Here is a 24,086-nt window from a genome sequence, read left to right on the forward strand (position 1 = left end):
TCAGCAGGCCTGAGGAGAACCCACTTCTGGCTGGAGCGGGACGAAGGAAGTCTTCTGGATGGCTGTCTCCAAGAAAAAGCAAATGGAACTGACATAGTACCAGGTGTGGGTGACCAGTTTGAGAAGGATTTCGCAGCTCTGCCAGATAAATTAATGATACATACACTGAAATGTAAGCAAATGAAAAAGGGATCCAAATATTAACTTCAGAAAAAAGAAAATTTATACAAAAAGGACGCCGTGATCATAATCATCATCATTACTATCTCCATGTGCCAGGCACTATTTTAAACACTATGCTGGTAATGTCTCTCAGAATCCTCAAGGGGGAGGTATAGCTCAAGGGGTAGAATGCATGCTTAGCATGCATGAAGTCCTGGGTTCAATCCCCACGACCTTCTCTAAAGATAAGTAAAAAAATAAACCTAATCCCCTCCCCCCCAAATTATTAAAAACCTTTTTTAAATAAAATCCTCATAGTGACCCTATAAGGCAAACATTATTATTAGGCCTATTCTACTCATGAGGGAAGTGAGTACAGAGAGGATTAACGACTTGACTAACAAGATATAGCGAATAATACCACAGCCCAGATTTGAACCAGACAGTCTGACTCCAAAATCCATGCTCTACCGTATCACAGTTTGTTATGTGGCTCAACTGGGAGCAATATTTACGTGACTGTCAACATGCACACACTGAATACTGATCTGACCCATAATTATGACCTAATTATAACTGAGAGAATGGGGGAGGGGGATTATGTTGGGGTGGGTGCGGTAGTAACACCATTTCTAAATCCTCATCTTCCCTGGTAGGAAGTTCATACACAGTATTTAAAACTGGGGGGGGGGGAGGAAATCAATGCATAGTAATATATTATGTAAAACACACAAGGAAATAACAGAAGAAGCTAAAAAAGTTTGGAAAGGAAAACTGGATTTGGGAGTAGAGAAAGGAAAAGTAAGAGATTGTTCTTTTTAAATATTACCCTTGAAGTAATATATGCATTTTAAACAATGCATTTGTATTTCTTTGATTAACAGAGTTGATTTAAACAAAATTTATAAATGTTGGAAAAGGGCAGGGAGGGATGGCATTTGGTACTGAAATGGGCACCTGGATGGCAACGGCAGGAACCAGGGCCACCCAAGCAGATCAAGGAAGAGCTCTGCTGGTCTTCCTGAAACTACCCCGGGTCGTACCTTCTGCACCGAACACCTCTCCACAGTGAGCGCAGAAGAAGTGCTCTGGGTGCCAGGTTTGGTTCATGGCCGTCAGCACTTTCTGGAAAAGAAACACACAGAGAAGGTTAGAATGCCGCAGGGCCGTAAGACAGGGCCCCGGCTCTAAGCCACGGGAGAGCAGGGCGCAGGCGGCTCTGCTTACCTCCAGGATGGGAGCGGCACAGTAGGCACAGCGCGGAGAGAAAAGGTGGTGGTAATCCTTGGGGCAGTAGGCCAAGCCACTGCGCTCAAAGAAGGGACTGGAGCCAATCTCCTCTTTGCAGTGAGCACAGATGAAGTGCTCTGGATGCCATGCCTGCCCCAGAGCATGGATCACCTGGAGAAGGAAGCAAAGCCTGGCATGGGGGCCCCGTCGGTGCTCAGGGGTCCACAGGCTGCAGGGTGTTCTCAAACATTATTCCATGCAAATGCCACCCCCCGGGAGGCATTGACACACAACACAGAGGTCTCCACCAAGGTTCCACTGTGAAGTCTGTTGTCCTTGCTTTATGGATAATAAAACGGTGCCCACTTGCCTGACTGATCACACTGATAGAGCCTATAAATGCTAGATAAACAACAAGGTCCTGGGAGGGGAGGGTAGAGCTCAGTGGTAGCGCATGTGCTTAGCATGCACGAGGTCTTTGGTTCAATCCCCAGTATCTCCATTAAAAATAAATAAATAAACTTAATTACCCATCCCCCAAATAAAAATAATAATAGTAAAGTAAAAAATTTTAAAAAACCCACAAACAACAAGGTCCTACTGTAGAGCACAGGGAACTACATTCAATAGCTTGTAATAACCTATAATGAAAAATATGAAAAAGAATATATATATAACTGAATCATTTATATATATAACTGAATTACATATGTATCATTACATATATAATACATTATATATGTATAACTGAATCACTATGTTGTATACCAAAAACATACTGTTAATCAACTATATTTCAGTAAAAACATACAGTTTATAAATGCTCATTTCCAATATACTGCCCCAGAGAGTGGGAGAAACAAAATAGAGCACAGAAGTGATGGACAAGAGATAACTGCAGCCTTGGCTTGCAACGGATGTCTGGAAGAGGAAAAGGCCAATGACAGTTTTTACTCCTCTGATCTACATCTCTCAGCCCAGGCAAAGTCAGGTCTCAAAACCCACTATTACGGGAGGTGGGTATAGCTCAGTGGTAGAGCACGTGCGCATACGTGAGGTCCTGGGTTCAATTCCCAGCAACTCCACTAAATTAAAAAAAAACCTTTTATTATGGTTTTAGCGAAAGATGATGCCAGAGCAGAAATTTGTGGCCATGATTTGGAGCTAAAGTGCAGCTAAAAATCATAATCGATCAATTTACACTGGAAATGTTTGAGCAGAGGGAGGGGCAAGAAGGTTCCTCTAGGTAAAGGCAGTACAGAAAAGTGGTTAAGAGCTCAAACTTGGGAGCCAGACTCTCCTGGGCTTGGATCTTAACTCTACCTCTTACTAGACCTTGGACATGTTGGTTATCGCCCTCGAGCCCTCAGTTTCCTCATCTTTACAAAGGGCTTGTAACCACTGAAGGGCTCGTGTGACCATTAAATAAGGGAATACTTGTACAGCACTTAGCTCAGTGCCTGGAGCGCTGTAAGGGATCGGTAAGTGTCAACGATTACTAAAATGTCTTAGAAGATAAGGAGAAAGATGAGTCCTGATGGCACGGAGACAGACGTGCACACAGACACACACAGCTGTAGAATCAACATCTTGGCCCGTCCCACCTTTCCAGCAATGGGTTTCTGGCAGGAAGCACAATGACCCTTGGACACTGTGGCAATTCCAAGGTCCTGCAATTCCTGTTCCAAACCCCCCAGCATGGAGTCCAGGGAGGCCTTCTGATCCTGCTGATGTGTTAAGTGTTTCTTGCTGGCATCTGCTTTCACTGTAACCTGATACCAAACAGAGAACCATGAAGAGAATCAGCCTCATGTACCTTTGATTCCTTAGTCTTCCCACAACCTGCCTCCGAGGTATTGAAATAATCTAACATTGTAACCCAGTAAAAATGCTTTCATCTCCCTTTCATTCTAAGTTCCTCAGGCCCAGTGAGATCTGACTTGTCTTCCTCTGTTTGTACATCTTTTCTGGCAATAGGAAATTGACTGTATGATGATGATACCTTTTCTGATTCTTATGACGACCACAGGTCAGCGACTAGTCTTATCTTCTTCTTCATCATCTATTTTGCAATATTTATTGAGCACCTGATTTGTGCCAATCACTGCTCTAGGCTCTCGGTATAGAGCAATGTACATGACCAAGCAAGTATCTGCCCTCATGGAGTTTACATTCTCTGGGTGATAAGACAATAAGCAATTAAACAAATAATTGTACAACGTGATGTCAAGTAAAGATAAAAATATACGTTATATCTCAAGACAAACGACAGAGGGTGGGTGGTGAGGAAGAATTGATTGAGATGAGGGTGACCAGAGAAGGCCCTCGAAGGAGGTGAAATTTGAGCAGATATTTCAGTGATGTACGGACCCAGAAATATAGGTACCTGTGGGGAAAGCATTCCAGAAGGAAGGAAAGCCCAGAGGAAGGAGCCAGACTTTAAAAGAAAAGTTAAAAAGGTCAGTAGGGCTGGAGCAGAGGGAGTGAGAATAAGGGAGGCAGGAGAAAATGACGCAGAAAAAGGCAAAGATCACTTAGGACCCTCACGGTAAAAAGCTTCAGTTTTATTCCAAGGGTGATGGAACCATTAGAGGGTTTCAAGCATGAGAGTGAATGAATCTGATTTATAGGATCCCTGTGGTAGCTGAGTGAGGAATCCGGTGTAGAAAAGCAAGAATGGAATTAGAGGCACTGGTTAGGCAGGAGATATTGTAACAGCTCAACCCAGAAATGACTTGGACCAGGGTTAGTGGAGAATGTGGTGAGAAGTCGTTGGATAACTTGCTGGTGGATTGGCTTTATGAAAGCAAATCTCCCAAACAGTCAGGATAAAACTTTCAAAAGAAAAACCTCAAATTACAAAAAAGTTGCCCAACTTCTCCTTCATCGACTCATGTCCTGATCCCGCCTCTCTCAACTCCCTTCTAACTGGGCTGCTGAGACCATCTACCTAATATCTCCCGATCAGAGAAAGCCGATGGCTCTCCATTGCCTCCAGCATCAAATCACAGCATCAGACGGACATTCAGCGTCCCCCATCCACAGCCCTCAATTTACTTTTCCAATCTCATCTTTTATTACTCAGTAAAAAGCCCCCATTGTGTAAAGCCAGCCAGGCTCCCTGCAGTCTCCTGGATGTGTGTTACTGTCTTCAGGCCCCTACTTATCCTCTTTTTACTGCCTGGGATAACCTCACATTATCTCACTAATCCAAAATGCTCACTTCCTGTCGAGAAACTTTTATCACATGGCAGATTTTCTTCTTCCTCTGTTACATACTGTTAGTGAATGTTGGCGAGATTAGCATTCCAAAAGCTAACATCCAAAAGGCCTGAGAGGGTACCAATGTTAAGTAGGCAAAGTGACTAAGTAAAAGCGTAAGAAACGTATATGTATCTACATCTACATCTACATCTACGTCTACTTGCTGGTATATTCCAGAATACTTTTGGAAAAGATATGTAAGCAACAGGAGGTACTGACTACCTCCAGGGGGCAGAGCTGGACGGCTGGGAACAGTTCACTGCAAGCTTTGGTACTTCTGACTTTTGCACGGTGTAAAGATACGGCTTATTCAAAAAATAAACAGATACTTTTTTAATGTAAATAAACCAAGACACACACTAAATTAATCTAAAAGTACCACACAATTAAAACTCCTAATGCAGATATTCTTTCTAGTATTTTCAGATATACAGAGCAACGAGGAATGCACCTAGCTTTATCGTAGACATTAAAGGAAACTTGTTTCTGATGTCCATTCATTTGGCCCTCTAATAATTATGTATTAATCACGATGTATCAGGAGCTGTGCTGGGCCTTGGGAGCCGAAGGTGAGTCGCAAAGGTAAGCTCTCTGTCCTCCCACACATTGTCACACACTGCTTTGAAATGATTTCATAGTCACTTCATGTGTGCATATCAGATCCCCCAACCAATTCAGAATGGTTGGATTCTCTTCCTTAGCAGTTCTAGATGATAACTCCCTTAATAAACTCCTAAGTCCATTTGTGTATTTCCATTCCCTGCCAGGCCAGTGAGCTTGACACCCCCACTCCAGAGACTAGAACAAGGGGGCAGATTTTGTCTCAGGATGAGCTGAAGACTCATCACCCTTCCTGCTTCCAGAGCCACACGTTGCTCTCCCTTGCTCTGCCCCAGCTTGCCCACGGGGCTCCTCTGTCCTGTGCAGGGAGGTCTCTGTAACAGCCCTTGCACCCTTCATCCAGCTAAGGTGGCAGACAAGTCTTGTATTTTATAAATTCCATAGAGTCTTATGCCTTGTTTTACAAAGCACACTGCAAGCCCCTTGAGATCGGAGCCTGTGTCATAGTACCTTTTATGTCCAAATAATACATTGTGCACAGGTGAGTTCATCCACTGAATTACATTCAGTATGGGAAAACGAATGACAGCTTAGAAGAGTTCCTAAAGGGGGAATGTAGAGCTGAGTTCCACAGAGATCAACTCTGAAGGCTGTGTCACAGACACTGCGCTCACCTTGGTCTGCATGTCACACAGGCGGGCCATGAGCTCATCCAACTGAGCGGCTGCTGAGGTTTTAGGAGGTGGTGGTGATTCCTTGGGCTTTTGGACCTCACTGTAGGGAGAAAACAAAAAATCATACGAACACATCGAAACTCAAAGACATGTTAGGATGCACATAAAATACCAGAAAATGTAGTTTTAACTAGTGACCCCTTAGATATGACTAAAACTAGAGATAGAGAGTATCTTTTAAAAAAACAAGTACTAGACTAAAAACCTCACCAAGGTTCCCCTACTTTTGTCTCCATGTCTCCCTCTGGTTACCTCAAACATTGTTCTCATGAATTTAAACAATGGGCATGCAGCTGGCTGGTCATTCTTCCCCAATAACTAGGAGCAAAGCAGCCTCTGAAAAGAGCTTTACTGCCATGGCTCAGTTATTTTTTTCATTTTAATAGCATTCTTTTCTAAATTACAAAGTATTATACCTTCTTTCAGTTATTATCAGGTGAGAGACAAAAAAATAAATAAGAATATAGAGCAGGCCTCAGCAAACTAAGGTCCATGGGCCAAATATGGCCCATGCTCATTCATTTACACACTGTCTATACCTGCTTTCCTACAGAGATGGATAGTTGTGACAAAGACTTTATAGTTCACAAAGCCTAAAATATTTACTATTTACCGTTTATGGAAGAATTTTGCAGACCCCTGATAGAGTTTAGGTAATGAATATGATATTGGTTTCATATCTATATAAATATGAATAAATTATTGATAAATAAAATTTTGGACCCAAGAAATAGCATTTATCGATATTTCAAATGCAGATATCTTTGGATTCAGCAATTTCACTTCCAAAACGATCTTACAGAAAAATTGGACATATCTATAAAAACTAAACCAAATGGAGATACAGACAAACAAATTCTGGTCCATCCATGCTATAGAATTCCCTGTAGCTGCTAAAAAGAATGCAGACAGAGGGTGGGGAGGGTACAGCTCAGTGGTAGAGTGCATGCTTATCATATGCAAGGTCTGGTGTTCAATTCTCAGTATCTCTATTAAAAATAAACAAATTAAAAAATCTAATTACCCACCCACAAAAAATATTTTTTAAAAAAAGAAACCAAATTTAAAAAAAAAGAATGCATAGATTTATATGAATTATAGAAGATTTCTAAGATCTGTTGTTAATTTTAAAAAGCAAAGCCCAGAACAATATGAAAAATGTGTCCACTTACATAATCTTATAAGCATATATACATAGTGTGAATGTGCATCCATAAACATCTCTAAAAAGACAGCATGGCAGCAATAATCCATGGAGATGGTATCTAGGTTGTGGGACGACTCAAACTGGAGGTGGTCTCACTTTTCACCGTGTGTATTTCTGACTTCCTTGACTTTTTGTTAAGACTATTTTTTAGAGCAGTTTTAGGTTCACAGCAATATTAAGCAGAGGGGTATGTCTGACTCTTCATACACACGAGTTTATAAAAATAATCATCCACATTAAGCTAGATTTTCAAAACAAAGGTCATCTATACTGGAAAAGAGCTACTGATGACCAAGAGATGAGGTGATAGGGGTGGCAGTCGGGGCATCAGTAGTGCAACTCTCACGTTTATCTTAGTTACACACACACGAATGTGTTCATAAACAACAATTCCACAAACAACCTTCAGTATACTACATTACTATAGTCACAGTGTTGTGATTCCTATTAAAATTATTTTTAAATATAAAATTAATACATTAAATGTAGAAAATGTTAAAACTGCAGAGGAATATAAAGAAAAAAATTAAACCACACATAATCTTCCTTTTGAGAGGCAATTAATACTCTAGACACGCTGGCTCAAATTTTTATGCTCTTTCATGACTGTGTATAATTTTTATAAAATCAGAATTGAGACAGGACGGGAGGAGGCAGGGCACAACCATTAGAAGAATGACACAGCTGTGCAGGATGGAACATACACAAGTTAAAACCCTACTAGACCGAAGAAAAGTGTAAGAATCAACCCCCAGTAGACCTTAGGCCCAAGACGGCAGAAGACTTGACTTCCAGTAGACCTTGGGCCTCATCTTACGGTCACTGTAATACATTAGCACGCTAAAAGGCACACCCACAGTTGCCATGACAGCTCCTGGGCTGACCATAAAAGGTCAAAATGTGGGCAGTGGCCCAATGTCTGGGAACCCCCACCCCTGCCCCTAAGTAGTTCGAATAATTCTCCCACTTGTGAGCATATGAAGTTACCAAGCCCATAAAAACTAACAACCCCGCACCTCGTGGTCTCTCGCTCCTGCCTTCTGAGATGATCCCCACTCTGTCTATGGAGTGTGTATCTACTTTTACTTTAAACTACCTCCCCACCCTATGCCTCATGGCTTTTCTGGCCTCCTGAGACGGCCTCTGTCCATGATGTGTGCATCTCTCTGAATAAATCTATTTTCACTCTACTATGGCTAGCTCTGTATGCTTTCCTGTGCAAAGCAAGGGACCCTCACTTGGCAGGGTGCATCCCAGGGACCCGCCCAAGACCTGGGACATGACCACCCTCTCGCACCCCATTTTCCTGTTAACAGAATGATACTATTTTATGCATGTTTTAAAGTTAACATTTTTCCATATCCTTATGTACCATATCCTTATCTGTCCTGTGGAACCATAATAGTTAACATTTATTGAGTGTGTAGACTACGTCAGGCCCGCTGTAAAGGGTTTTACACATGTTCTCTTTAAATCCTCATAAAAACCTTAAGAGCTAGGTATTATCATCCCCAGATGAAAAAACTGGGGCCCAGGGAAATTAAAAACGTTGCTCTATACAATGCAGATGGTGAACAACAGAGTTTGGGCCTGCAGCCTGTGAAGCTTGTGTTCTCCATCACTAAACCGCTTTCTAAAATGATGTACAAAAACCATATAGTTTTCGGGGGGGAGGGCATAGCTCAGTGGTAGAGCACATGCTTAGCATGCACAAGGTCCTGGGTTCAATCCCAAGCACTGCCATTAAAAAAGAGTCTTAAAAAAAAAAAAAAAAACCCAAAATCATAGTTTTCAAGTGTATAATGGACCATAGGTTATTAAACCAATCATTTATTGTTAGACACCTCGATAGCTTCTGATTTTCACTGCTGTAATCAATACTGCTAAATAAACATCTGATATTTATTTCCATAGAGTACATTTTGAGAAGTGGAAACACTGGGTTATACAGGTAACTGACTCTGGAGTAATGTTTGTAATCAACATTAATCAAGAAGCTTAGATAACAACCCACCAAACTGTGTGTTTCCCTCTCTCTCTCTCTCTCTCTCTCTCGCTCGCTCGCTCGCTCTCACACACACACACACACACACACACACAAAGCCATAGATAAAACCAAATACTCCAAGTTTTTCACTAAATATATTTTCAAAATGACAACAAAAGCTTACTACTTTACTTATTTTTATGTATTTATCAGCTAGGGAAAAAGTAGAAAGAGGATGGATATCTTTCCTAAGAAAAAAGACTGTCTCTTGCATACAACATGTCCTGCAACTGACTCACTCATGTTTGAGGATTTAATAAGGAAAACGTAGGAGGAAAGAAGGAAGTTGCCTTTTAAGTATAACATGGCCTCCTGCCAGATGTAATTTTTTTGTTTTTTTTGTTGTTGTTTTTTGTTTTTTGTTTTTATAACCTGAGAACAGGAATGGTCAGGTATGCAAGTGATTGACTTAGTCCTTGGAGGTTTCCACCCAGTGTAAAGGAGCTCTCTCTCACAAGTCTTTTTTTTTTTTTTTAATTTTTAAAACAAATTAATTGTGGTATAATTTCTGTACAGTTAACTACCCATATTTCAGGTGTACAATTTGATGGATTTTGATAGATGTACACACCTATGAAACCACCACCACAATCAAGATACCTAACATTTCCATCATTCCCCATCACAACTCTTTTCAGTCATAATCCCTTAGTAATTGCTGCCACAGACATGTGTCTTGGAAATACAAAAGGCACCCAGACTCTGAACATACTCCTCTGCCCTGTGCCCCAGTGTAGAATAAATGTAGTTTCTTACAGGGGTCTGTATAATCCTAAAAGCCTGTCCATCTCATAATTGGGGCAAATTTGTGCTTTTTTAAAGAACTCTTACTGATTTCTAACTGGACTCCTAGTGCAAGTGTATAAAGAGCAATTAATCACTGTCATAATACCCTAAGAGTAATTCATTTGACAATAAAAAAAAATTCTAAATAAAAAATGAGAGGCTCTGAAGAGTTGATGATTACATCACTACAGGAAATGTTCCTGAAAAGAAAGAAACCTCAAATCAGAGCTCCTTTGATCTGTCCCCTGACCTCTGGAAGACGGTAAAGGTGCCTGGGGTGTCATTGGCAACAACTTCATTACTCAGAGGTTTTAATGATACAAATACAAGAGATGCGTTTGAAAGAATCCAGACTGCTCAGGTGAGGGGATTCATTTTTAACTCGTTCATTCTCCGGCAAAATTTTTATGAAGTGTTTCTCCCTGTTCTTCCCCAAATTATTTTTATTCACGTAAAAGATACATTTCTAAATATTATCATGTTGTTATAGTCACAACGGGTAGTGAATATACTTTCAAGGTGGAAAGGGATGTCTGGTGAATTCAAGCAAGCCAGAGGAAATGGTGGAAACTGGAAGCAGGCATCTTGTTTCTGAGTCTCATGCTCTGTCTGTGCATAGGAGCCTTGTTGGTTCTGAATTATATCAACCTCAGATTTGTATCAGTCCGTTACATGCTCACTCGGTCACCTGGATTTCCTGTCACTCTCCCACACAGATCTACGTGGTAAGTATCACTCAGTAATGGGAAGTATATCCGTCGAGGTCCACTCAGGAAAACACAAACACTGGGAAGGAATTTAATCCAGAAACATGGTTACCTAGGTGATGAGAGAGCTAAGAAGCAAACAGCAAGCACTGAGGGAACCCGGAGATCAGTGACAGCAGGAAGCCATTAGGCCAAAGGGACAAAGCACAGAGGCAGTTACCAGGGCCCAGGAGCCCAGGTTCACAGGCATAAACTGGAATCACACCAGACCTGTTTTTCTCCAGCTGAAGCCATAAAAGGAGATACAACTGCTGACAGAGACGCTGTGGAGAGACAGAGACTGGGGCAGTGAATGCCTCACATTTCTCTGCCTTTCACTCTCCAGTCTCTCTAGAGTCCCTCCCGTTGTTGAAACCACTGAGAGCCAACAGACCCTGGAGCCTGGGAACCCCAATCTACAGGGGTCAGCTCCCCCGGAATACAGAGCAGAACAAGAGAAGAAGGAGAAGTAGGACTGCTGGGAAATAGACCAGAGATTCATACTACAGAAGAGGGGGTGTGAGGAAGTCAGTACGGGCCTGCCATCAGCTGACCACAGTGCCAGGTACACAGGGACATCGCTGTTGGCTGGGCTGATTTTCATATCATGTTCCTGCATTTATTAGAATTTCCAGTAAAATCATGGTTTCCTCAATTTAAAAATATTTACTGAGAGCCTGCTGTGTAACTGGGGTTGTTCTGCTGTGTTGTTTTGTTTTGTTTCATTTTTTTATGAAAGGGGGAGACAGGAAGGTCTAGGAGGCATGCCCACCAAGCAGCTTCCTAGGACTGGAACACACTGACAGTGTGTATTGATAAATTGGCTTTACTCCGATCAAAGTAGAAAGTGCCCTGAAGTGGGGGGTTATAAAAAGACTTCCCGATAGCACACATCCTTCTTTTATTTTTGAGCCATGTTTGTACACTATTGGCTGCAATTCGGAAACAGGTAGGATGGGGTGTAGGACTGTTTCCCAAGCATGAACCTTCACTATCTACATTTTAAACCCTTTAATCTGTTTCCCAGAATGTTGTCTAACTTTTAAAATTGCAAGCTATAACTGAAGAGAGAACAGGAAAGACAGTCTTGTAGTTTTTGTAGACTGTCAATCCTGCATTGGCCAGTGGGAATGATTTAGTAAGTAGATCTGACTCAATATGAAACTTTTATTAAAAGGAAATCCCTCCACCACTAAATGAATTTTGAGCAAATATGGGAAGAAGTGTATGTTCATCATATACTCCCTGCCGTGGAGACCCACTGTCTTAGTTCAGCCCTGATCTCATCACTGATTCTGTTGGCATCTTGCTGAAATTTCCACAGGTGTTTTCTCTTTTGTAAACTGGAGCATGCTATCTAGAATAGCCGGGCCAAAACATCTGTGGTAACTTGGACTATTGACACTTCTTTGGGTGGTAAAGGAAATAGCAGAGTCCACCAGCCCGGACAACCTGTCTGGAAGCCAGGCTCCTTGAGAAGCTGCCAAGTCAGCTGGGCAGAATTCCACCTCTGCTTGCAGACTATGGGATGAGGAGGAGGGTAGCGGGAATTCTAATAATAAACACTTGCAAATTATGATCCAAACACAGATGGATAACAATTATCTAATAACCTTAATTCTTTAAGCATTTAATTAAAAAAAAAAAGTACCTGTAGACATTGGGCTCCTGGATCTTGGTGGTATACACGAGCTGCACCTGAGACATACAAGTGACAGAGAAGAGCAAAGAATGAGTGTCTGTATTTAGAACGCTGGTGCTTATCTACACCATGAGTTAGAGTGTAGAGTTTTAGCTTCTAAAGGGGACTGATAGCTAGTGTGTCTCTGAAATCTCCTTGCACAAGGCAGAGGAATGCCAGCCATCCCATAGAGAAAGGCCAAATTCTAAGCACAGCAGCTGGCAGGTGAACAAATATGGTACCCCCTCTCCGCCCTAAAAGCACTGAAAGAGAGAAGTCATCACACTCAGAAAGGAACCACAAAACAAACTGAGTCGGAGCAAAGCTCCTTTAACTAGACAGGATGGTGTCTAGGGGAAGACTAGAACACGATTAGATGTGACATACCGAAAAAAATAATGAGTGACTCTAAACAGTAGTTGGCCAGTAGTTCACTTACCTTGTGAACAAATATTTATTGAGCGCCTGCCATGTGCCAGGGCCGGGGATGTAGCATTCAAAAAACAAAACAAAACAAAGGAACAAAAATTGCTCCTGAGCCTTACATTATGGTGGGGAGAAACAGATAATAAACAAATTAACATGTAAAAAAATAATTAATAAAAATTAATGAGGGATGGGAGATAGGAAATGGGGAGGGATGGCATTTATAAATATATCGGTCAGGGAAGGACTCACTGAGAAAGGGGCACTTGAGTGAGGACTTAAAGGAGGCAAGGAAAGTATACAGATTTCAGGGGTGACATGGTCCAGGTAGAAAGTACCGTGGAACATCTGTGGAACAGAAAGGAGGCCAGTGTAGCCTGAACAGAGTAAACCAATGAGACAGAGGCAAAGAGTATAAGGGTAAAATCATGCAGATCAGGTGACCAAATAACTTGTTATTCAAACTGGACACCTCTGAGAGTGAACAAGGGTGCTAAAATAATTAACATTACATTAATTTTTGAAATATGTATTTCTTGACCAAAATTTTTATCTTATTATATTGGTGGACCTATAAAATAATTCTACTCAAAATAAAATTTTCTAGAATATTTTTAAATGACACATAGGGATGAACATTAAAGCAAAGGATTTTTAAAAAACATTTTATATTGATTATTTGAACACTTTAAAATAGCACAAGTAAATAACTATTCTTGAGATATATATACACATACTTTAATTGGCTGCTTAGCCATTATTGTCTTTAACATTATGATGTGGAAATTTTTCTGCAAAAAATGTCTTTTTCCAATGTGATCTTTTTATTTTCTTTTTTGTTTTATAAAATTGCAATCTGCTGCAAAGCTGCATTTTTATTGTTAACATATTTGAAATTGCTGACACTTTTCATTGATGCTTCTCTGTAGACCATATTTTTAATTGAGAAAATGCTGTCTCTCTCGATGCAGATGAACCTGTAAGTTCAGGGCAGATTCTGCTAAATGGAGGCTATCTTCAATTCTATGTTTATATTAACTATTTCAGCCCCAATATTTTCACAGGTGCTGTATTTCTGTCTCCAGTCACACTTTTCTTCAATAATATTTTTATAAGACGGAGCTCTTAAATTGTCTCTGTTTGAGATGTCATTTACCATTTCAGCAAATGTAGATACTGCAAAAGTCACAGGCCTTCACAATTTCACCCCATTCTGGTGGAGAATATAAACTTAGCCAGTTAAGATCCGGAGGTCCATCAGAGTCAAGATTTTCCCAAAGCACAATTTTCAAAGTAGGTAATTAAACCATTTGATCTCTCATCCTTTATTGTTCAGTTCCTCCCCAGCTTTTGTAGGGAGAAATCTGAGCTTTTTCCTTTTTGCAAGCTTTGCTTCACATAATTGGAACTTGTTAAAAACTTCAAAAGCTAGATATTCATGCTACATTCATTGAATAATTTGATTAAATATTTCCAACTGATTTTGCACATAATGTGGCCCAAATTTAGGTTGTTTTACAAAGTGGTTTTCCAAAGGCTCAGGCATTTCTGAAACCCAGTTGATGACAGGCAATGCAGAGAGAATATATACACGGCCATGCCGATGTCTTTCTGGATTCAGCATCAGCTTCTGTCACAAAAGTTTTGTAGATGAGCTGTATATATACTCTGATTGTGTGTGTGTGTATATACATAGTTTATAAATTTCAACAATTGAAGTTTCTATTTTGATGGATAGAATACTACAGCTTGTTTGGTTGCAATAATGAATTTTGTGCACATCACAACCAGTCCCAAGGACATTTCTGCTCCACAGGCTTTTAAATATGCAAGAACATTGATTTTACCACAATGCGGTGCTCCACCAGAATTTGTGTTAATATCATCACCACCCCAAAAAAACATTTTATCTTCACTCTTGGGCTTTTCAACTAAATTTACAATGGCATTAACAATGTCAGATGTTTCATTTTAGACAGAAAAACGAATTTCCAAATATTTTGATCTTTTGAATGGGATGAAAACATTAAACCATCTTGAATTAACAGATTTTCTAATTGAGGCCTCTGATGGTACTGATATAAATCTGATGTTACTTGATGGCTTGCAAAGGGGATCAATTCATTCATCACCACCAGCTCAATTTACTTAAAAGCACAAGAATACTTGGAATTGAAAATGAGCAAAATTAATTTAGAAGAGTCATTGGATTCCAATGGAAAGGTGTGCTTCACAATGACATGTAAAAACACACCTCCTGCAGCTTCACATGTTGAACTGCCATCTTCTGGCATTTTCTTCTTGAATTAAATATTAACTTTGGAAGTAGATACTGATGCTTCTTTACCACATTGGTGTCTTCTGGTTTTTCAAAGGAACAGTGATATTTCTACTTCCCCCATGGTGGATGGTAAATGTTGACAAATACTTTGTACAAATTACACACCTATCATCAACTTTCTTGAGACAATTAAACATGTAGTTTTGGTTTGAGCCAAATGCTGCTAAAAATTTTTGTTGCAAGATTCAAAAGCATTACTAAATAATAGACGTTATAGCTTTAAGATACAATTAATGACAAAAGTGCTCTAACAAGAACATTTAGATTACACTCTATGGCAGGAATGCTTAGGCTGTATTTCTTAAACATGATTTGTATGGTATTTGTATGATATTAAGCCACATCCCATATTCTTTCTCTCTGAGAAGGCTTCCTGCAACTCAGAGACAACTACATGGACCACAGCAGGGCACGAGTGGTGATATATCAAGTGGCCAGCAGGGGGAAAAAAAAACCTCAAAACTTTTTCTGCCACCATATAAGACCCGAGGTGTTTGCCCCTAAGTGCTGCGCTTGAGCTCTTAGCTTTAACAGCCAGCATTCTGCATATTGTCCTTGAAAGGATTCTGTCAGTTAGGCTTTTGTCTTAACAAAATCAGGAAAAGAGTGACAAGTTATTTTGGGGGGACACATGGAGGGCTGGTGTCACAGGTGGTAAAAGAATTCACCAAAGGCAAGGAGAAGTTTAAGAACAAAGAAAAGTTTAATAGGTTTGCTGCTACAGGTAACAGCGGGCCACACAGACGAGAGGTCCCTGTGTGAGAGCAGGGATGAATGTGCAGGTTCTTTTATTGGAGAAGGGGCTGTGCACACCAAGGATGGGAACAGCCTTCTGATTGGCTATCAGTGAGGTAAGGGACTGTGGTACACAGGAGGCTAGCGGATTTACGACTCCAGTAAGATGGAGACATGAGCTGACATAAGCAAGGTAGGGGAATTTATGACTCCGATAAGGGGAAAACATGGGCTGTGATAAGAGGGCCTGAGTCATCATGAGGCTAGCCACCTCCCAGAGCTGTGAATTCTGCTAAGGCAAACACCCGTAAGGACGTCAGGAAGTCTGGGGGCCCGCGGGGGCCAGTTGGCACTGCCATTGTCATCAGTCATCTTTTGGATCTAGCTATAATAAAATAAGCACTCTGTTCACTGCCCGTGTGTTTTATATGCTCCTAGAGGAGACTGAGAGAAGACAGAAGAACCAGGTGGAGGTCTCTGAACCCATGCTGGTTTACTTTAATGCCAATACTAATTTTAAAACTTCACACACACAAAGAAATGGAAAAATCTAGAGTAAAAATTAAGTCAATAATAGGGTGTCAAAAAAGTAAGCATAAACTCAGGGCTCTTCCAAGCGAACCAAGACATATATGGTCACCTCCAGAAGGTCTGTGGAAAGACTGTGACTTTTAGTCCAAATGAGATGAGAATTCATTGCTGGGTTTTGAGTAGGAGAACGAGATGATCTGATCTACGTTTTACAGGATCATCTGAGCTGCTGTCTGGAGAATAAATTTCAAAGGGCATCAGGGAAGGGGGCCAGTCAGGAGTCTATGGCTATAATGTCACAGTGAGAACAAAGACAGCGGCTCCCTAGGAGAGAGATAAATGTGCATCCTTACAACTGTATGTGGGTAGCTGGAAGGAAGAACAGTGAAAGGGGAAACCTTCCCATAGGCTCAAGTTTCAAGTCTGTGCTACTGGTGATTTCATACAGTGTACACGGATGAATCAGAATATCATAGTTCAAAACCACCAGATATGAAGAACATCTACTTAATTCCTCTTACACTAATTCATTCTGATTAAGCAACCTTCTAATTATAAAGCAGAGGCATGCAGACCTACCCATAAGAAGGGAATATATATGCCAGCAAATATTAGCATGTGTTCTACTTGATAGTTTAAACTCTAACCAGAGAGTAATAAATTGGATTTCTGGAGTTTTTTTTTTTTTAACGTGATCTTTTATAAATTTAGTTTGTTTGTGTTGGTTCCCTAGAGCTTCACTGTCTCTAGATATACAAATAATTAAATTTCCCAATATATTCAGGAGAAAATAAGACCTGGAAAGTGGTAACCCTAAAAAGTCACCCTGAGAAGATTTGCCTGAGCTGGCCTTGCCCAGGTGATCTCTGGCCTTACCGAGTACCATTCCAGCCAAACTGCAACACGTATCTTGGATACCCACACGGTACTATCAGAGTCTCCCAAGTGAACTAGGGGATACTCTGCCTGTTAACAGGCACTCATTACAAAAAAAGAAATAGTTTTCAAAGGCTTATTCTCCCATGATGATTTTCTCAGTTCTCCTCCTCTTTCCAAAAACAACGACCTTTAATCTACCATTGAGGATTTTTTTTTCTCACTCTCTCTTGGATATATGATTCTCCTTTCACATCGTTATATGTAAGATACAGTTAATTTTCAGAAATGCACTCAAATATCTATACTCAAGATACTCTAATAAAGGAAAATTTACCGGAAAGGAACTTGTGTCGTCTTGAATTGAAGTGTCAGCAAGGCTCTTCTCCTTTCTGGAATGCTGATCTGGGGAAGGAGAAGCTGTGTTGAAGTATTCATCACTCTCCTGGAGGGTGGAGTTTTCCAGTTCCTCCAATAAGGCATCTACATCAAAAGATACAAGGGAATCATAATATAGAACATGTAAGTCTTCTGGAATAATTATCCTCTTAAATATCCCCACTGTGCCTCCATTTATCTCCCTCTTCTCTTGGGTTAAGGCTATTTTCAAACAGCTTCCCTTACACCTTATTTGACTTCGAGAATGTGGTCTATTCTACCAGGAGATATTTAATGCCCTCCACATAGTGTAGCCTGTTTCTTATTCCCAACAGCTGCAATCAATTTCATAGTCTTATTCTTCAGTATGACTTTTTATATTGCAGGGTATTCATTTTTATCATTCACTTAGAGTGGATCACCCACAAAGATTCCCCAATTAGAAAAATGTAAATCCTGCATATTTTGCCTATCAGAAAAATGTAAGCAATTATATTACAGTTTTTCAAAACAAACAAGGACTGTAAAACTTATTCTTAACCCTGATGATTTTTTTTCTTATATTCCCACCACATAAGAAAATTCTCAAAGCAAAGTAAAAATATTTTGTCTTTTAGGGTGTAGGGAAAAAAAAGGACTGGGGAGAAAACAGATATTGCAAAACCAAGCAAGACGTTGCAATCCAAATATTTGACATTTGTTTCTCTTGTAGTTTTCTTGGGAAAAACCAATGGACTTTATTGTGTGAGTATTACACTATTACCTTTCTGCTTTGATGAAATTAATACGAATAATTAATAAAATTAACACATGACAGGCATTGTGCCCAGTTTATATATGTCTTACATATTTAATTATATATTTATATAATCATCCTAATGCTTTCAGGCTAGTGATATTATTGTCCTTATTTTGTAGATCAACAAAGAGTCAAATACTTTGTTTAAAGTCACATTGCTACTGAGTGCAGAACCTGGCTTATTCTGGGGTATATGACCCCTGGCCCCTGCAAGCCAGAAAATTCCAGTCCCCATTCCCACTGTGGATTCTTTGGGTCATCCTGGCATGACATATTCTTCTCTGAAGCTAGTTCTTCATCTACATAATGAAACAATTGTATCACAACAGTATTTTTTAAATTGTGGATTGAGACCCACTGGTGGCTCTCTAGTGGATTGTTTACTACAGATTATAGTTTTTTAAATTTTGCAAAACACTGGATTGTATTATTTCTAAGGATCTGCCTAGCTCTAAAACCTTCAAATGAGGAAAATGAACTTTACAGGTCATTAAAAAATTTTTTTTTTATTTATTTCAGATGTTGGGGGATGGGTACTTCTTTTTAACAGCATAGGAAAAGATCTAATCATTTCTCACAAACGAAATCTTCTATGGATCTTTCTCAAGCATCTATCTCACAAAAATATTGAATTCTATGCACCATTTTAGAGATAAGCAAACTGAGCTAAACTCTTCAGGGCAAATGACTCTTCAACAAATAAACTATAATGGAAAAAAGGAGACAGAGTGGGAATCAACAGATTAAAAGAGACTTAAGAGGCTTGTGACTGATTTCAATGTATGAATCTTAAATAAACAAGCAAAAATATTACAAAAAAGAAACAATTAGGAATATTGAACCCTGATTGAAAATTCAATAAGAAGTAAATATGGTTAATTTATTTTAGGTATGATAAACATGTTTGATAATATTAAGTAATTTCTGTTAAAATCCAGGTATGATAATGGTATTTCACAATATTAAGGAATTACAACTAAGGATTTTGTGGATGTATTGGTGTTATGGTTATTTGTGTAAGTGAAATATGCTGAAATAGTTACAGATGAAATGATACAATGCCTGAAATTGCTATAAAATAATCTAGGAATAGAAGGAATGGGTGGGTCCTTAAATGAAATAAGACTGGCCAAAAGTTGAGGATTGTTTAAAGTAGTAGTTTTCAATAAACTATTTACTTCAGTAAATTTTAAAATTCTCTGTAATAAAAGTTTTTTCAAAAGAAGAGAAAAGAAAAGAAAAAGAAAACTAAGGTAGAAAGAGAAAGTAAAACTTTTTCTCTCTAGACTTTACTAGCCAGGCAGCCAAATTTCTGAGTTCCAGATTTTCATTCTGTAGCTCTCTACAAAGATATAGCTTCTTTCTTTTCTATTTTCTAAGCTTTGCTCCAACCAGAAGTCATGGAGCCTCTTGGATTCAAAATAAAAAGTCACTTACAATAAAGATTAGGGGAGAGGGAAGATCCTCTACAAGAAAAGGAAACCATACCACTAAGAGTAGAAGGTTACCCTTAGAAGCACCAACATACCAGAGCTACTAAAACACTTCTTTCTGGGCCATGAGTTAACAGGCCTTTCTCTTCCTGTTTCCTATGAGTATACATACCACCAGCACCCCCAGATTATCTTGCCTTTTGCCTGATGCTATAATTTGAAGATGACTAATTTCAGTATGACAAATACGGGATTACTGGGGGGGAGGTTGGGTATTTAGACTGAAAACTCTACAGTCCTTTTCCATAGTTTTTTATCTATGGAAGTCAAACGTCAACATTCACTTTCAGGAAAGGAATTAAGCAAGATCTCTTGTGATCTCACTAGACTGTAGTGATTTCATTCAGAGCCAGTGTCTACTCCCAGCTCCCCTTTATCTAGCATCCCCCTTGTAATGAGGGTTTAAGCAAGACCTTCTGGGTGGATACAAACTACCAACCTTGGGGGGAAATACTGCAGAGAGGAAATATTGGCCTGCCCACCTGGATAATATACATGAATGTTACACTGCAGGCTGCTTGGTACTTTCTACATTTCTGGATTAAATTTCTCCACCCATCCATCCTGCTGAAGAAGTACAAAACTCTGAAAATCGGTTATTCTTTACTTTTTTAAATTATCTAGTTTATTCTACTGGCTGAAACCCCTGAGCCAACACACTTCTAAACTGGGAAACACCTTGTATCTTAATCAATTTTGGTGTCAGAGGCTTCTGAGGGTGACACTGAACAAGTTATTTTGCTTTTCTTAGCTTGCTCAACTGAAAAAAAGTGCATAATATCTATTTCACAAGGTTGCTTGGAACACTAAAATGATTACTACATGTAAAACCATCTAGTTTTAACTTAAGTCACTGCATAACTATTAGTTCCTTTTCCAACTAACTGCATGAAAGCCATTCGGTGTTCCTAAAATAAAAAAGCAGAGCTGGACTCTGGTGGAACTCAGGCAAAAGTGTGAATTTCCCCAACCCTCACACAGGAGAAGAATTTGCATTCCACCCCACGTCCAAAACATATTCTACTCCAAGTAGCAAAATAGGCTTTACTTTCAAAACAGTTCAATACTTATTAAACATTAAATACTCCTTTACTTTTCAGTAATATCTCTCTTCCCTCCTATAATTTGCCTTTCTTCCTTTTTCTACTCCTCCAGCTCTTAAATTACAGTTTTTGGGGTTTTTTTTCTTTTAATGGAGGTGCTGGGGATTGAACCCAAGACCTTGTGCGCACTAAGTATGTGCTCTACCACTGAGCTATACCCACCGCCCTCCAATTACAGTTTTAAAAAAAAGACAATATACAAGACATGTTTTCTATTGTTATTGTTTGCATTTTTAACATACTGAAACATACAAAACCCCAGGACATTGCGGAATCACACAGCTTGGACACTGGGCAACGGTTAGTGACTCAGTGTTAGTAAGGATGACAGCAACAAAAATTGGCAAAGGATACGGAATGAGTCCCAAGAATGACAAACCTTATGTTACTCCAAAAGTTTGAAATCAAGGATCTCTCTGAACAATGTGGCCAACAGTTTCAGAGTTGGTTTTAATTGCTTTGGAGTAGAAGGAGGTATCATATTTGCAAGCCATAGTAATCTGTTCCTCCAGAATTGCTCTCAATACAAAATTTAGCAACGAAAATGAAAAGAACTGGATTTTTTATAGCGCTGTGCCTTCTTGATTTAATACTAAACCATGGAACAAATGAAATCACTCTGATCTTTCTCCAACCTTTGCGGACCCCTCATTCTCGTACTTCTATTTCATTTCTTCTCCTCCTAACGCTCCCTTTTCTTTCTTTTTCTCCCCAAATCACATCTCTGAGGTTGCCAACTGTGTGGCCACCCTATGATTTCCAGCAGCCCCCAAGGAGCAAAATGCTCATAACAAAATGACAACTTAAATCACAATTCAGTCCAAAAGGGTTTGTGCGGAGTTTACTCTGTGGTTAGCACCAAATGCTCTGCCTATTGTGCCCCTGAAAACAGTGAACCCATAGTTCCCCAAAATAACATAGTTCCTCACGCTTCACTCTTGGTTGGCCTGTCATCAGGAGAGAAGTGAAAATAAAATCTTCTAGCACTACCCTTCATCTGGCTAGAAGTATTCCCCACCCCATATGGAGATGGCAGCTAAATCTTCATTCCCTCAGAGTTTCTCCTCCAAGAAGCTCCTCACTCACCCAACTCTTCCATTGAAACACACCCAAGATGCTCTGGTACCACAGGTTGTGAGGAACTGCTTTGGTATGTGCTGAAGAAGAGGACCACAAAGGAACCGAATGAGCCAGCGTGAAGCAGTCTCTATAACCCTTTTTTGGTTCCTGTATTTGCTTAGCACTTCCTCTCTTTTGATTTGGTGATTTTTTTTTTTTTTTGTAGGTCAGGGTTTTAAAAATGAGACTGACATAGAAAGGTGGGTCGTTGGATTTGAGTCCCCATTGTGCACTGCCCAGGGTGATAAAAGATTCAAAGTAAATTCTGAAAAATTTGAACACCTACTATGTACCAGGCTTCATCTTGAATTCATGGGAATGACAGATTTGCCCTTGTGGCTTTTTCCCCCAGTGTTGTGGGTATCCCACTGTGACTGTGCTTCAGGGAATCTGCTTTTTTTTTTTTTTTCCCTCTGTGAAGCTGAGGACCATAAAAGCATAATCTTCATGAAATTTCCGTTGGAATTAACCAGCACTCAGTTCATTTTGCTGTCTTTATTTACTTAACTATCCAGAAATTATGCTTACCTGCTTTCCTGAATAGATCCTAAACCCCATTAAAGGCAGAACAGGATTCTCAAGGCCAGGTTTCCACTTGGATTCTCAGGGCCAGGGTTATTTCAGTGGTCCAAAATGCAAACAATTATACAAGTCATGAAGAATGAACCTGAAAAATTTAAGACACCAGGTACTAAGCTGCACATGTCTCAATTAAGCACAATTCCTGACTAGTTATGTTGCCTTATAGTGGTTTCTCTGAAAGTGACACTGAGGTTAACTTTCACTTTAACTACAGTGATTTTATTCACCATGAATAAAATAAAACATTTACGAAATGCCTACTATGAGAATGCAGTACTTAAAGAACTAAGATCATGGCCCCATGAAACAGATACTATCCCCATTTCTACCAGTGGTGAAATAGATTCAAGGAATAGTAACTTGTTAAAGATAGTAGAGTTAGCAGGTAGCTTTGCTACTTACTATAATACATATTTAACTTCAAAGCCTGTAATCTTTCGTCTACAACACAATGGGCTTTTGTTTTTGTTTTTGTTTTTGTTTTTAGGTTAATCTAAACGAATTCTCCATTCTCCATTCCACTGTGATCTTAAAACTTCTATTTTTCTTTTCTTTTTTTTCTTTTAAATGTAAAGGAGATCCCACCTCCGCATTACTTTGAGCAGTCATTGAGTATCAGTGCCATTCCAAATCTGCACACTGCAAACAAGGGTTTGAAAGAATTACCATCCACAATATGCCAAATAGTTTTTACAATTGAAATGCAATTAGCCCCATGAAAGCGCAAAACACTCAACAGGGAATATGAACATTTGCCTAATCTGAGTGGTAACTGAGCCAAAATACTGGAAGGAAAAATGCTCTTCAGCACTTGGCTTGCAACTATTGAACTCCATCTGCAGTTTAACTGAATGATTAATGTGAACTTTAGAACTGGATTCCCAGATCTTGTTTCCATTCACTTACTTTGGGGACTTCTAGCCCCAGATGCTTTATTTTCCAAGGTTAAGAATCGTTCCTGCAAATCGCTCCTTGATTATAATAGATGCAAGGGAATAAAGGAAGGAACGCAAGAGGCTCACTGCCTTCACCAAATGCAACTTGCAGATAAACAAATGTGGAAACTCCCGTTTGACGCATTAGGGCAATTTAGTTGCACACGAGTGGAGAGTGGAGAGAAAAGTAATTTCTGACAAAGCTGCTATTCTGACCATGCTTCCTGTGCAGCAGAAACATTTAGAAACCGCAGAAGCAGATGGCTTCGGGGCGGGGTGTCTGAAAGAGGACTTCAGTTTTCTAGTGGATCACCGGAGTCACGCTAACAATCTTTCACCCTTCCCCTCCA

The 24,086-nt window shown here is 39.7% G+C and overlaps 1 protein-coding gene across 2 annotated transcripts in view; it reads right to left on the bottom strand.

Moving 5' to 3' along the window:
• Nucleotides 1–22,321, bottom strand: part of LPXN (leupaxin) — a 31,219-nt gene extending 8,898 nt beyond the window's left edge. The window contains exons 1-7 of one of the 2 annotated variants that reach the window (XM_031690709.2): nt 22,187–22,321; nt 17,665–17,810; nt 12,389–12,435; nt 5,892–5,991; nt 2,997–3,164; nt 1,390–1,563; nt 1,206–1,287 (exon numbers count right to left, since the gene is read on the bottom strand). In XM_031690709.2, coding sequence (XP_031546569.1) covers nt 1,206–1,287; nt 1,390–1,563; nt 2,997–3,164; nt 5,892–5,991; nt 12,389–12,435; nt 17,665–17,810; nt 22,187–22,199 — 730 coding nt within the window. In that variant the 5' untranslated portion in view covers nt 22,200–22,321. The remainder of the gene's footprint in view (nt 1–1,205; nt 1,288–1,389; nt 1,564–2,996; nt 3,165–5,891; nt 5,992–12,388; nt 12,436–17,664; nt 17,811–22,186) is intronic. The other variant, XM_072970004.1, reaches the window with a different exon arrangement.
• Between the last annotated feature and the right edge of the window lie 1,765 nt (nt 22,322–24,086).

Source organism: Vicugna pacos, chromosome 10, assembly GCF_048564905.1.
Source record: "Vicugna pacos chromosome 10, VicPac4, whole genome shotgun sequence".
In the NCBI taxonomy this organism is placed as follows: Eukaryota; Metazoa; Chordata; class Mammalia; order Artiodactyla; family Camelidae; genus Vicugna; species Vicugna pacos.